This window comes from Perognathus longimembris, chromosome 6 (assembly GCF_023159225.1).
Source record: "Perognathus longimembris pacificus isolate PPM17 chromosome 6, ASM2315922v1, whole genome shotgun sequence".
Taxonomy (NCBI): domain Eukaryota; kingdom Metazoa; phylum Chordata; class Mammalia; order Rodentia; family Heteromyidae; genus Perognathus; species Perognathus longimembris.
The window spans coordinates 75,720,167-75,733,192 of record NC_063166.1 but is presented as its reverse complement, the minus strand read 5'-3'; the positions used below and the strand labels follow the sequence as shown (position 1 = coordinate 75,733,192).

Here is a 13,026-nt window from a genome sequence, read left to right as displayed (position 1 = left end):
TGTGTATAATTCTTGATACACAGACTCTGCTGATGTTTTAAAATATAGGAATATAAAGTTAAGCCATTTTAGTCCCACTAAAAATTATTTGGACAGTTACAACATTCTTGCAAAGTATCTGTACAATGTAGGATTGAAAATCAAATATTTATAGTATGTGATCTGCTTTGAGTAAAATTGTAGAAAGGAAAGAAGCACTGTCTAGCGTTTGAGAAAACAAGTTGAGTACAAGAAGTGAGTCACTGGTGTGACTAAGCAAATAAGACTCACATAGTGTAGCCTACATTTCTGTGATATTATTGCCTATTGACTGTGCTGATGGGACCTCTGAGCAACTGACTCATGACTAACCCAAGCTTTGCCAGGAATTCAGCAAGATCCTGTTGAACAGGTTTTGATTGCAATGGTATTTGTTTTAGCAGGACAAATGTATCTATATTAAGTCAACATCCTTTTTGTCAAGCTATGAAATAAAACTTGTTTATTATAGAAAAAAATTTGAAAAGGATAAGAATAAAAAATAAGTTTACTACAATCATTTTATTATGTAGGTTATGTATACATAATAACATACCTTTAAAATTTCAATAGAGATTATAGTGCATATAAAGATGTTTCTCCATGCTATTTCTCCTAATAAAAATACATTGTCTTGTCTTAAAAAATTCTGTACCTGTAATTTTTCATAAATTACTAATATTCCATTGTGTAGATGAGTCATGATCTGTATAATACAGCATATTTCTCTTACTAGATAATTAGGTTATGTCCAGTTTTTAAGTTATATTTGGGTATATGCTTTTAGTATAGTAGATAGTCTCTTTTAAAAAGATTTTTATTAATTTGTGTGTGTTTGTGTGTTCTGGAAGGATTTATACCAAAATGTTAACAGGAATAGTTTCTAGGTTATAAGATGGTAAATGATTCTTTTTTTCTCTTTTAATTTTTTCCTGTTCTTTACTGGGAACTTATATTCCCTGTATACTTTTAGACTAAGGATTTAACTCTCTGTAGAATTATTAATTGCAAAAATTAGATGCCTTATCTAAAAATTGAGTAGTAGTTAAATGTGTATGTTTTTCAGGTTGGATTGAGTCTCTTTAAGGTTTTGTTCCTAAACTTGGTTTCCATGGCTCTGATTTGCCTGTGTAAAAGAAGTGGTCGGTGTCAGTAGCATTCCCATCTGCACAGAAGGCCGATCTGCCCTAGATAAACAGCCTAAAAGTCTATTTATATCCTGCTACTGCTTATACTTTTTGGCTTATGATTTTTCAACCATGGACTTTTTGGGATTCTAAATTTGTAGAGGGAAAAATTATACTCAAAGTTGACTGATTCTTGAGAAATTCCAACTTGAAAGAAAAGTATTGCAAAAGTGCTGTTTGGGCTGGTGAGAGAGCATTGAGCTTCATTTAACAGTTTCCACAGCAGTAAGCCTTGTTCTTGTCTTCAGGTCCATCGTGTCGCTGTCGGTTGGAGAAGGTACAAGTGTCAGAGCACCAGCCAGAACCACGGCAGATGATACCAAGCCTAAAAGCACATGTCCATCGAAAGACAGTTGGCATGGGTAAGAGTTGCTTACTGAGAAGATACTTATTCTAACACCTGAAAATATTGTTGCATTTTTCTTTCTTGAGTGTCTGGAAAAAGAGTATACTTCAGTACAGAATCCAGGACCCAGTGATTCTCTGTTGTGAATTTGGCCTGCTCCCAGCATCTGTTTTTTAAAATGTTGTGTGTGTTTTTCAGAAGAATATGTCTCTAATTGTTCTTGAATGAGTTCTGTGACTATTTTTGTCAGCTTGTGACCTATTAGTAATTGAGAGATAGGTTGAAATCTTTTTTATGAAACTTACTGTTTGCCCTTTAAGTTTTAAATTTTGTGTTACTTAATTATGGAATTGTTTTGTTATATTCATATGCCTAGGTTCATTTTTTACGTTTAGGATATTTTCTTCCTGGTGTATTGAAACTTTCATTATGTAGTTTTATAATGGCTTTTGCTTAAAGGCTTTTTTGGAATTAGCATATAGAGTTGGTTTTCTTTTAGTGCTTGTGTATTTTCTCTATATAACTGCTCTGTGCTTTAAAGGCTTACGTATCTAGATAACATGGCATGGTTCTGTTTTATTCTCATTCATTTTGCTGAATTTAGTGCATTTACATTATTTTTACTTACTTGAACTTGGTGCTGCCATTTTACTTTTATGTTATTCTGCTTTTTCCCCTTTTCTCACTTCTCCCCATCTTTTAAAAGATTACTTGAAAGGCCTTTGGGGTGTGTGTCACTTTTCCCTCTACTGGTTTGGAAATTGGGGAGTGCAGTTCTTTTTCTTTTGTTTCCTGTGTGTTTGTTTTGTCTTTGGTTGTTGTGTTTGGTTGGTGTTTTGAAGTGAGTCATGATTTTGGCATGGCTCTTTTGTAGGGTTAGCCTTCCTTCCCATAGTATGGAGTTAGATGCACTCCTAGAGTATTTTGTTTAGGCTTCAGCGCCGGGTTGACTGTGTGTGTTGCTTCCCTCACATGCACTGGTGAAAGGTTCCTGGGCCTTAGGTGGATACCAGGCAGGTGTTGCACACCCCATATTTAGCCCAGACTATCAGTTATCTCATTTGTTTCTATAGCTTGTTACTAAGGGGATGTTGAACTTTTTTTTGGCCAGTCCTGGGCCTTGGACTCAGGGCCTGAGCACTGTCCCTGGCTTCTTCCCGCTCAAGACTAGCACTCTGCCACTTGAGCCACAGCGCCGCTTCTGGCCGTTTTCTGTATATGTGGTGCTGGGGAATCAAACCTAGGGCCTCGTGTATCCGAGGCAGGCACTCTTGCCACTAGGCTATATCCCCAGCCCCGGATGTTGAACTTTTTGAGACACAAAAACTTTGGCAGATTGAAAACAGAGACAGAATATCTCTGTGGGGGGAATTCATGATGTAATACTACTAAACCTGAGAAGAGGTAAATTTCCAAGTATCATAAAGGGTCTCAGGATGGCTTCTATATCCCAGCCTCTTCTTGTATGTTCTCTCTTAGGTCTACAAGAAAGACGTCACGAGGAGCAGTGAGAACCCAGCGTCGTCGGCGTTCTAAATCTCCGGTCCTTCATCCTCCCAAGTTCATACATTGCAGTGCAATAGCATCTTCTTCCAGCAGCCAGCTCAAGCACAGAAGTCAGACGGACTCCCCTGATGGCGGCAGTGGGCTGGGAATTCCAACCCCTAAAGAGTTCCCGGCAGGAGAAAGCTCTACTTCTCTCGATGCTAATCACACAGGGGCAGTCCTTGAGCCTTTGAGAACTCCAGTTCCAAGGCTCCCATCAGAGAGTAAAACGGAAGAGTCTTCTGGTACTACCCAAGTCTCCCAAGCAAGTCTCAAGGCCAGCGATCTCTCTGACTTTCAATCCGTTTCCAGGCTAAACCAGGGCAAGCCGTGTACATGTTTAGGCAAGGAGTGCCAGTGTAAGAGATGGCATGATATGGAAGTGTATTCCTTTTCAGGGCTGCAGAATGTTCCTCCTTTGGCCCCAGAACGAAGATGTATGCTTGAGGACTACTCTCAGTCACTGCACACCAGAACTCTCTCTGGCTCTCCCCGCTCCTGTTCTGAGCAAGCTCGAGTCTATGTGGATGATGTAACCATTGAGGACCTGTCGGGCTACATGGAATACTACTTGTATATCCCCAAGAAAATGTCCCACATGGCAGAAATGATGTACACCTGATAACAAGAAGTTAGTACATATGCTTTAACCAATGAAGCGTGTCAGAGATTTAGTTAATGGCAGACCTTGTGGCCACTTTGTGTGAGAAGACATCTTTCTACTCACTGTGCTTGCAATAAAAACTTTTCTTGGCATCTCAGTTAATCTTCATTCTTTAATCTCTTGAGTTCTTTCATACCCATCAAGGCAAGCAGATCAAAGAAAATTCTTCTCATCTAAAAATGTTCCCGAGAGATGAAGAAAACATTACTTGAGAACTGGCAGTCAGTTGGTGAAATCCTTTGTAAAATTTCATTTCTCTGATGTTTAAAATTTGCTAGCCAAGGAAATTAAATGTGGTTTTCTCACAGAACTGAACATTGTCATGTAGTTGCCAGCCCAGAATATTAAGAGGTTATAAGACTGATTTAAACCAACTCTGAGTTAGCTAGCACAGGATTGATTTTGTAATGAAAGGTTTGATATACGTTATTGTTGAGCCAGAGATCTAAGGTTTAGGTTCAGTTTGAATAAACTAGCTGGCCTGCCTGGTGTTGTTTGAGTCATTAACCATCACTCAATAAATCTCTGCTTGGTGCTGTTCCTCTTGAGATAAATGATGTGAAGTTTCTTGACTATGAAGCTGCCGGGAGCAAGCTGCTTCATGTGGAGGGAGGGTGTAATATCAGAGACTACTGTGTATCTTTGGCATCTAGTGTGTACATATGCTGCAGTCAGCTGTAGGGTGTGGCTCATACTTCAGTTACATGTGTTCTAGATGTTCGTCTTGGAATTGCCCTCTCCACCAACAAACACCACAAGAGATTTTTTTTTTTTTTTTTTTTGCCAGTCCTGGGGCTTGAACTCAGGGCCTGAGCCCTGTCCCTGGCTTTTTGCTCAAGGCTAGCACTCTACCACTTGAGCCACAGTGCCACATCTGGCTTTTTCTGTTTATGTGGTGCTGAGGAATCAAACCCAGGGCTTTATGCATGCAAGCCGAGCACTCTTAACACTAAGCCATAGTCCCAGCCCTACAAGAGAATTTTGTACATGGTATATTCTAATACATTTCTGGCCTGCCATCCCAAAATTCTCTCCAAAATTGAGTTTAAAAAAAAAAGGGGGGGGGCTGGGGATATAGCCCAGTGGCAAGAGTGCCTGTCTCGGATACACGAGGCCCTAGGTTCGATTCCCCGGCACCACATATACAGAAAAAACGGCCAGAAGTGGCGCTGTGGCTCAAGTGGCAGAGTGCTAGCCTTGAGCGGGAAGAAGCCAGGGACAGTGCTCAGGCCCTGAGTCCAAGGCCCAGGACTGGCCAAAAAAAAAAAAAAAAAACCCACAGCTGGGGATATGGCCTAGTGGCAAGAGTGCTTGCCTCCTATACATGAAGCCCTGGGTTCAATTCCCCAGCCCCACATATACAGAAAATGGCCAGAAGTGGCACTGTGGCTCAAGTGGCTGAGTGCTAGCCTTGAGCAAAAAACAAACAAACAAACAAAAAACCAGGGACAGTGCTCAGGCCCTGAGTCCAAGCCCCAGGACTGGCCAAGAAAACAACAAAAACCCACAAAAATTTCATCTGGAGAATCAGTCCCTTATCTTTTTCAAGTGATTACAAAATGATTTTTTAGTGTTATATAGTTGACATTTTCAGACTATTGTATGCTAAATTTACTGAGTATGGCCATGTTAACAATGTCCTCTAGTTGATAAAATAAGTTATTCAATAAAACATTGAATAGACTGTACAGTTGATTGATGACAGTAGGGTCTGGGCCTCATGAATGAGTGATTTATACTTGGGAGAGGTAAGAAGTGTGTTTATTAGAAGAGTCCTGAATCTGAAGTTATAGATCACTGCTAATTTCTAGCTTAGTAAGGATTTATTAACATCTGGAAGTGTGGTTAGAGCAAGAAAACAAATTGCTACCACAGTCTTGAGTTGCCATTTTTGTTTTTCTTTGATTTGATCCAAAGTCTCACTGTTGTCTAGGCTTGTGTTGAAATTATTTTCCTCCCTCAGCCTCCCAAGTGCTAAGATTACGGGTGCTGAGGAATCAAACCCAGGGCTTCATGCATGCTAGACCAGGTACTCTACCACTAAGCCACATCTCCAGTCCCTAAACTAGTTCTTTTTTAAAATAATGGTAACAGTGAACTTTGTTGTACATATGTGTCAGTACTTGAGCTTTTTATTTTAGAAACTCGGGACCTCAAGGAAATTGGGCTTATGTGGATTCTAGCTCAATATTTACGTATTAGAAATTAAAGGTTAAAAATAATTTAAAATAATGGACCCGTTTCAAACTAGCCTTTCTGGAAGAGAAGTTATTATAAGGGTGTGTGTGTGTGTGTGTGTGTGTGTGTTAATATACATTAGCTAAGGAAGGGGTTACTGTGACATTTCATACATGCCTGCAATGTACTTCAATTTCACACGCACACACACACACACACACACACACCACGGCATCATTTTATAATTTTGTAAATCTCTTTGCTGTTTGACTTCTTAGAAGACAGAACCGCATTTCTGCTCCTGCATTCATTCAGGACATCACAAATTACATGCAGTGAACACTTACTTGTGAGGAAGAGCAGACACGGGCTTAGTGCCAGGAGAACTGTTTGCTCTCAGGTTCCTGAGAGGAGCAGGGCCTCCAGGCCACGGTGGAGAACAATGCAAAAAGGCCACGGCAGTGTTGCCTTGTCAAGGTCCCACCCTGCCCACACCACCACGGTTGTTTGCCTGTCTTTAATATATTAAATATATAAATATATCTACTTCTGATAAAACAACATTGTCTCCTAAGCCCTTTAAGTTCTTTTTTATAAAGGGACAAGTTTCCCATGATCTTGTAACTGCTCAAATCCAACTTAAATGAAGCTCAGGCATTTCGACTTTGTGGAATCAGTTGTAAGTTAGGAATAACAGTCAAAGTCTCTCTCAAAATGTCTTGTCTTGCTCAGTGTGGTGGTGCGCATTTGTAATCTCAGTGCTTGGGAGACTGAAGTGGGAAGATGGTTTGAGGACAACAAGATGTCAAAAAGCAAAAACGAGTGGGGAATGAATTGTAAACTCACTTGGGCTCACTTCAATATGGGTGTCCCTCGCGAGAACATTTGACTTTGTGTTTTTGAATGTGACAACAGATTTACTTCCCTGATGTATCCTGGGAGGTGGGTTCGGTCATCCACGGGCTTGTTGAAAAGTACTCTCGTGCTCTGAAGAATGACTTCTCAAGTTCACGGATCTCCAAACACCCATTCAGATATTTGTTGAGTGCGACACAGCAGGTGATGGCACTAGGTGCTGGGACCAGGGCAGTGGGCAGAACAACACCCTGTTCTTGGTGGAGAAGATGATGAGCCCTCTAAATGATGGAGAGGGAAAGGATTAGGAGCCTGGAAGAACTGCATTATGTTGGACAATTGGAGAAGGCTCTGTGATAAAGTGATGTTTGGGGAGAAACATGAAGGAAATAAGACATGAGCGCTGTGGAGACCTGGACAGAAGGAACCAGAACACCTGCGCCTGAGCCAGGTGACCAAGGCCTGAGCTGGGACCCTGGTGGAGGGCCTTGTGGGCTGTGGCAAAGGCTTTGACCTTCAGTGGCGTGGGGGCCACTTGGAGGATGGCCAGACGAGAGAGGCATCATGAGACTTCTTTTTAGAATATAACCCAGACCAATCTTGGATTCGCAATCCTGCCTCAGTCTCCCCCAAACTGGTATTACAGGTGAGCACTACCACACCCCATTCTGAGGCTTAACCTTTTAAAAGGGCACTAGCTGCTGAGCTGAGGCAAGAGGACTGTGTTGGGCTTGCAGTGAGCCAGGCAGTGGCTTTGGATACTTAGTGGTCCAGGACATGGAATGAGTTCTGGAAATGATTTTTTTTTTTTTGCTCAAGGCTAGCCCTCTGCCACTTGAGCCACAGCGCCACTTCTGGCCGTTTTCTATATATGTAGTGCTGGGGAATCGAACCCAGGGCTTCATGTATAGGAGGCAAGCACTTTTGCCACTAGGCCATATTCCCAGCCCTCTGGGAATGATTTTGAAGGTAGAGGTGAAGGGATTTGCTGGTAGATTGCGTATAGGGTGTGAGGAAACTAAGATCAAGGATGACCTCAATGCTTTTGAGAACTTGGGAGCCGTTGATGAAGATTTGGGAGGGGAATCGAGAGTTTGGGTTTGTCCCTGTCAATCTGAAATGCTTATGGGGATGTGAAGATGATGAATATGTGGCTGGATAATGACTGAAGTTTGAAGCACAGACTGGGGAAACAAATTTAGGAGCCATCCATACACGGATGTTTTTTTAAAACCATGAGACCAGAGAACCCTAGGCAGTGGATAAAGAAACCAGAGGAGCTGAGCTAAAGAAGAAGCTTTTGGGCCAGCTAGGACAACATTGTCAGACACCCTCCCCCCCCCCCCATAATCTCAAAAAACAAGACAAAAGGCTGGTGGCTTGAATTTGTCATCTTAGCTAGTCTAGGAGGCAGATTGTGCGAGGATCAAAGTTTAAGAGATGCTCATCTCAACCAAAACAACAACAAAGAGCTAGGCATGTTGTGGAGCCTGTCATACTAGCTAGAGGGGAAGCATACGCAGGGGGTTGGCAGTCCAGGCCAACCTAGACACAAAGTAAGAACCTTTTTGAAAAATTAGGAAAGTGAAGAGGAGTGGAGGTATGGCAAGTGTAGAACTCCTGCTCTGGAGATGTTCCCAAGGCGCAAAGCTCAGAGAATGAGGAGTGGAGCCAAAAGAGAGGGGTTCTAGAAGTTTAACAGGAAAGCATTTCAAGAAAGGCGTCTCGCTGCTTCACTTGCATAAGATGAAAAAGAGAGGTCTACTGTGTGCAGTGGAAACACACAGGGAAAGCAAGGTCTAACCGAAGGAATTCCTGTGCTTTTTGGAAAGATAGTCCTCACTTCAAAGGACAGGTGGTTGGGGGTGTGAGGAGGTGGGGGTGCTCCCCTGTGCAGGTGACCCAGTCCAACGCCTGTCTGGACAAGTCTCTGGGAAAGGAAGGCTTCCTTGGCTAAGCTTTTGGGGAGGCTCACACCTCAAGCACACCTCTGGGTGCAATCTCCTCTCTGTCCCGGAATTTCCCCTTAACTCTTCCCTGGACTCCCAGCTTGACAAGTGGAGGAGGTAATGGACCAAGAGAATGCCTCTCACCAGAACAAGGCCAGGAAATGAAAAACGGCTTAGGAAAAGTCTGTTGTAATGTGTGTGGCCACCAGAGGCCGCCCTTTCCTTGAAAGCACAGAACTAAATAGGGAAAGACTTAATGTTGATGTCTTTCTTGGCCAGGAAGCTCAGCACTGGGCAGGTAGGGACAGTGCCAAATTTGGTAATATGAATTTTGCCTATTTCGGCAAAATCAAAGTGTCCTTTCACCAGTGACATGATTTATCAGTTAATAAAATGAACAACCATAAGGCAATGTTGGGTGAACCTGTGTTGGGAAGAGAAGTGCTTCAATGCAATTGTATTTCATGTTTAGTCCACTTTGGAAGATAGTTTAAGAAGCAATTTTTAAAGATGTATTGTTATTATTAAGGTGTTGTACAGAGGGGCTACCACTTCATAAGTCAGGTAATAAGTGATTTCTTTTCTTGAATAATGTCACTCCTCTGCTTTCCCTAGTTTTCCCCTCCTCTCCTTGCCCACAGATTTAATAGGCCATTTTCCACATTGTATATACTGAATACTGTGATTGCATTTGTTCATCCTTCCTCCCTTTCTGTGTCTCCCCTTTTGCCCTCCCTGTAAAAAAAAACAAAAACAAACCCAAGGCAAAAACAAACACCTTCACCAACAATAAGAATAAAAACTTATGTTTCCATTTCCTAGAATTCATTTCAATAAATAGTATTTCAGATGTTGAGAAACAATTGTATATGAGACTAATAGTGGTAACAGTTTCATGCATTTGATCCTTTTTTATAAAAAAGTACAAACGTGTGTACTTCTCATCCAAATAAGGTAGATAACCATCGCCTTTGATTAGATAATCCTCTGATGTAGGGACAGAGACTTTGTGATATAAAATAAACAGTGGGTTCAAGGTTGCTCAGCTGGTGAGGAGCAGACCTGGGATCTGAACATGTCGAATTCCCAAACTAACAATTTTATAGTCATGAACTTAGAACATTACTAAGAAACGACCTGGTCATTTGAAAACTTGTAGTTTTTTATTTTCATTTTATTTTATTTTTGGTGTTGATCCTGGGGCTTGAACTCAGGGTCTGGACACTGTCCCTGAGTAATTTTTGCTCAGGGCTAGTGCTCTACCACTTGAGCCACAGTGCCACTTCCATTTTTTTGACATTTAATTATAGATAAGAGTCTCATGGATTTTCTTGCCCCAGCTGACTTTGAACCTTGGTCCTCAGATCTCAACCTCCCAAGTAGCTACGATTATAGGTATGAGTCACTGGTGCCTGACTTGTAGTGATTTGTTTTTATTTAATTTTTTGCCAGTCCTGGGGCTTGAACTCAGGGCCTGGGCACTGTCCCTGAGCTTCTCTTGGTCAAGACTAGCAGCACTCTACCACTTGAGCTACAGCGCCACTTCCAGCTTTTTCTGTTTATGTGGTGTGGAGGAATCGAACACAAGCTTCATGCAGGCTAGGCAAACGCTCTACTACAAAGCCACCTTCCCAGCCCTTGTGGTGATTTTTTTTTTTTTTTTGCTTTTTTTTTTTTTTTTTGGCCAGTCCTGGGCCTTGGACTCAGGGCCTAAGCACTGTCCCTGGCTTCTTCCCGCTCAAGGCTAGCACTCTGCCACTTGAGCCACAGCGCCGCTTCTGGCCATTTTCTGTATATGTGGTGCTGGGGAATCGAACCTAGGGCCTCGGGTATACCGAGGCAGGCACTCTTGCCACTAGGCTATATCCCCAGCCCCGCTTGTGGTGATTTTTAACAAGGGATAAAAGTCAGATTTGTCCAGCCTAAGTCTTCTCCCAGTAAGATTTATTTCTGCAGGTGTGGGCAGGACTCTGGGGTTGGTTTATGTCTTCCCCTTTTCTAGGTGACTCTTCTGTGTGCTCGCTCATCACAGGGGCTTCTGTGGGTGAACATTTATGCGATGGAGCAGATGACAGTGACACATCTAAGCCTGATCAGGAGCACAGAGATTCACCACTGAACTATGGAGGATATGGGGTGGATATGGGGTGGGGCGGCTCACACTCCCTTCCCTTGCAACCCATCTTCCTTCTTTCCTGGACAGCAGACCTGGAAAGACAGGATCCTGCAAGGCCTCTGGGAGAATGGCAAGGCGGAATTCCCTGGAAGCGGTGTGGGTCTGTTCTTAGCGGTCACGTGGCCTGAGCAGGCTGCTAGTGGGTCTGCCTAGCCAGGGGTGAGCCACCTGCCCACAGGACCATCTTTGTCCACTGCTATTTGCTTCCAGGCCAATGTTTCACCCTGTGCTGGAATTTAAACAATGGCAGGGCCCTTTTTAAGGTCAGAGGTTGTGCATATGATGAAAATAAGTCATAGGAACCGGTTGTCAGCAAAGGAACATTTTCTACCCATTTCTGGAACAAGAATGAAACTCCTGCAGTCAATCTAAGAGTCATCATGGAATTTGCAAATACGTCAGATGCGTTTGAAGTTAGATGATAATTTAATGTTGTAGTGCCTGTGCATGCGCATGGGTGTATGTGCATGTACCCACGCATGTGTGCACACATGCACACACACACACACACAGTTTCATAGTCCCAGTGGGTTTTACCTTTCCCATAACTATCCTCTTCTCCTGTTTCTCCTGGGCTGGCTTGGGGTTTGCGCCCAGCCGCTCTGACCACAGCATCTTTCTTCTCGTGGGATTTATTTGTTCTCCCTCCTGGAGCTTGGTGGGAACCTGCGTTCTGGAACACGCTCAGGCCCTTGGCTCTTGACCCTGCCCTCAGCGCCTTCAGAAGTCTGCCCTCGTGGGCTCTCAGGACACTAGGGCAAAAGAGAGCTTGGAGAGGGAAATCGTATTTCCGAGGGCACCTCACTCCCTTCCCACCCACCTCTGTTTTCGAGTGGGGAGGGCAGCTCCCCTCTCCCAGGAGGAAGAAGCTGGCCGGGCCGTGGGTGGAGGCAGGAGTGGACTCGTGCTTTTTTGCCCTGGGCTGGAGGGGACCTGGAGTTATGCATAAGCCCTGGGACCCTGCTTTGCAGAACCTTCTAGACTCTGTCACCAGAACCACCCCCCACCCCCCCCACCCCCCCGCCTGCCCGCCCTCCAGCTGCCTGGGTGTGCAGCCACGGCAGGCCGCGGGGCTTGAGACCCCCTCCCTCCCGCTCGGGAGGAGGCTGGGCCGGCCAGGGGGTTATTTTGGGAGCCGCCTGTGAGATCCAATGGCCTTGTTAGGGCAACACTGACCTTTCTGTCCCGGGAGGAAGGCCGGGCTGGGAAGGGGCGGGGCGGCGGGAGCTCGCAGCCGCACACCCACACCCACCCGGGGGGAACCCAGGGGCCCGCGCAGGAATCCGGCCTTGGCAGGGGGCTGCTGCCCAGGGACGGGACCCCCCTCGAAGCGCCCCGAGGACCCCCCCCGTCCCCCCGTCCCCCCCGTCCCCTGCCCACTGCACTGTGCTTCTTAACGGGTTCCCGCTGGTTTCCCCCCACTTGGGCCCCATGGAAGCCAGGCTCGGGACGCTTGGTGGGGACTTGGAGTCTTCCTGGCTAGCTCCCCTCCCGAGTTGCAGCCTTCCCCGGGCTGACTGAGGGGGGCCCCCCCTAGGCATGGCACCCACCAGCGCCCCCCGTGCGCGCCTGGCTGCCGGGCTCTCTCTGCCTGCACTGACCTCTGGCTTCTCCTCCCCTCCTGGGGCGCGGTGGTGGTGAGTCGGGGGGCCTGGAGCGCGTCGGGGACCCCCGCCACGCCCTGCACCCCAAGCTGGAGGACGGGGCGGCTGTCGGGGGCGAGGATGAGATGAGTGGGGGTCGCTTTGACTTTGACGATGGCGGGGCGTACTGCGGGGGCTGGGAGGGGGGCAAGGCCCACGGGCACGGCCTGTGCACCGGCCCCAAGGGCCAGGGCGAGTACTCGGGCTCCTGGAACTTCGGCTTCGAAGTGGCGGGCGTCTACACCTGGCCCAGCGGGAACACCTTCGAGGGATACTGGAGCCAGGGCAAGAGGCACGGGCTGGGCATAGAGACCAAGGGGCGCTGGCTCTACAAGGGCGAATGGACCCACGGCTTCAAGGGGCGCTACGGGACCCGGCAGAGCTCCAGCAGCGGTGCCAAGTATGAGGGCACTTGGAACAATGGCCTGCAGGACGGCTACGGCACGGAGACCTATGCAGATGGAG

General features: G+C 45.5%; 2 protein-coding genes and 1 long non-coding RNA gene across 5 annotated transcripts in view; 2 read left to right on the top strand and 1 right to left on the bottom strand.

Annotated features, from left to right (window-relative positions):
• Oser1 (oxidative stress responsive serine rich 1) overlaps positions 1-4,301 on the top strand; it is a 21,763-nt gene extending 17,462 nt beyond the window's left edge. For all 3 annotated transcript variants that reach the window (XM_048349466.1, XM_048349467.1, XM_048349468.1), the window contains exons 3-4: positions 1,454-1,567; positions 3,031-4,301. In XM_048349466.1, the coding sequence (XP_048205423.1) occupies positions 1,454-1,567; positions 3,031-3,718 (802 nt within the window). In that variant the 3' untranslated portion in view covers positions 3,719-4,301. The remainder of the gene's footprint in view (positions 1-1,453; positions 1,568-3,030) is intronic.
• LOC125353805 overlaps positions 1-12,101 on the bottom strand; it is a 15,906-nt gene extending 3,805 nt beyond the window's left edge. Inside the window, exons 1-2 of the long non-coding RNA XR_007211353.1 lie at positions 12,091-12,101; positions 11,113-11,121 (exon numbers count right to left, since the gene is read on the bottom strand). This is a non-coding gene — a long non-coding RNA (uncharacterized LOC125353805). The remainder of the gene's footprint in view (positions 1-11,112; positions 11,122-12,090) is intronic.
• Jph2 (junctophilin 2) overlaps positions 11,943-13,026 on the top strand; it is a 59,420-nt gene continuing 58,336 nt past the window's right edge. Inside the window, exon 1 of the mRNA XM_048349459.1 lies at positions 11,943-13,026. Within this exon, the coding sequence (XP_048205416.1) occupies positions 12,648-13,026 (379 nt within the window). The 5' untranslated portion in view covers positions 11,943-12,647.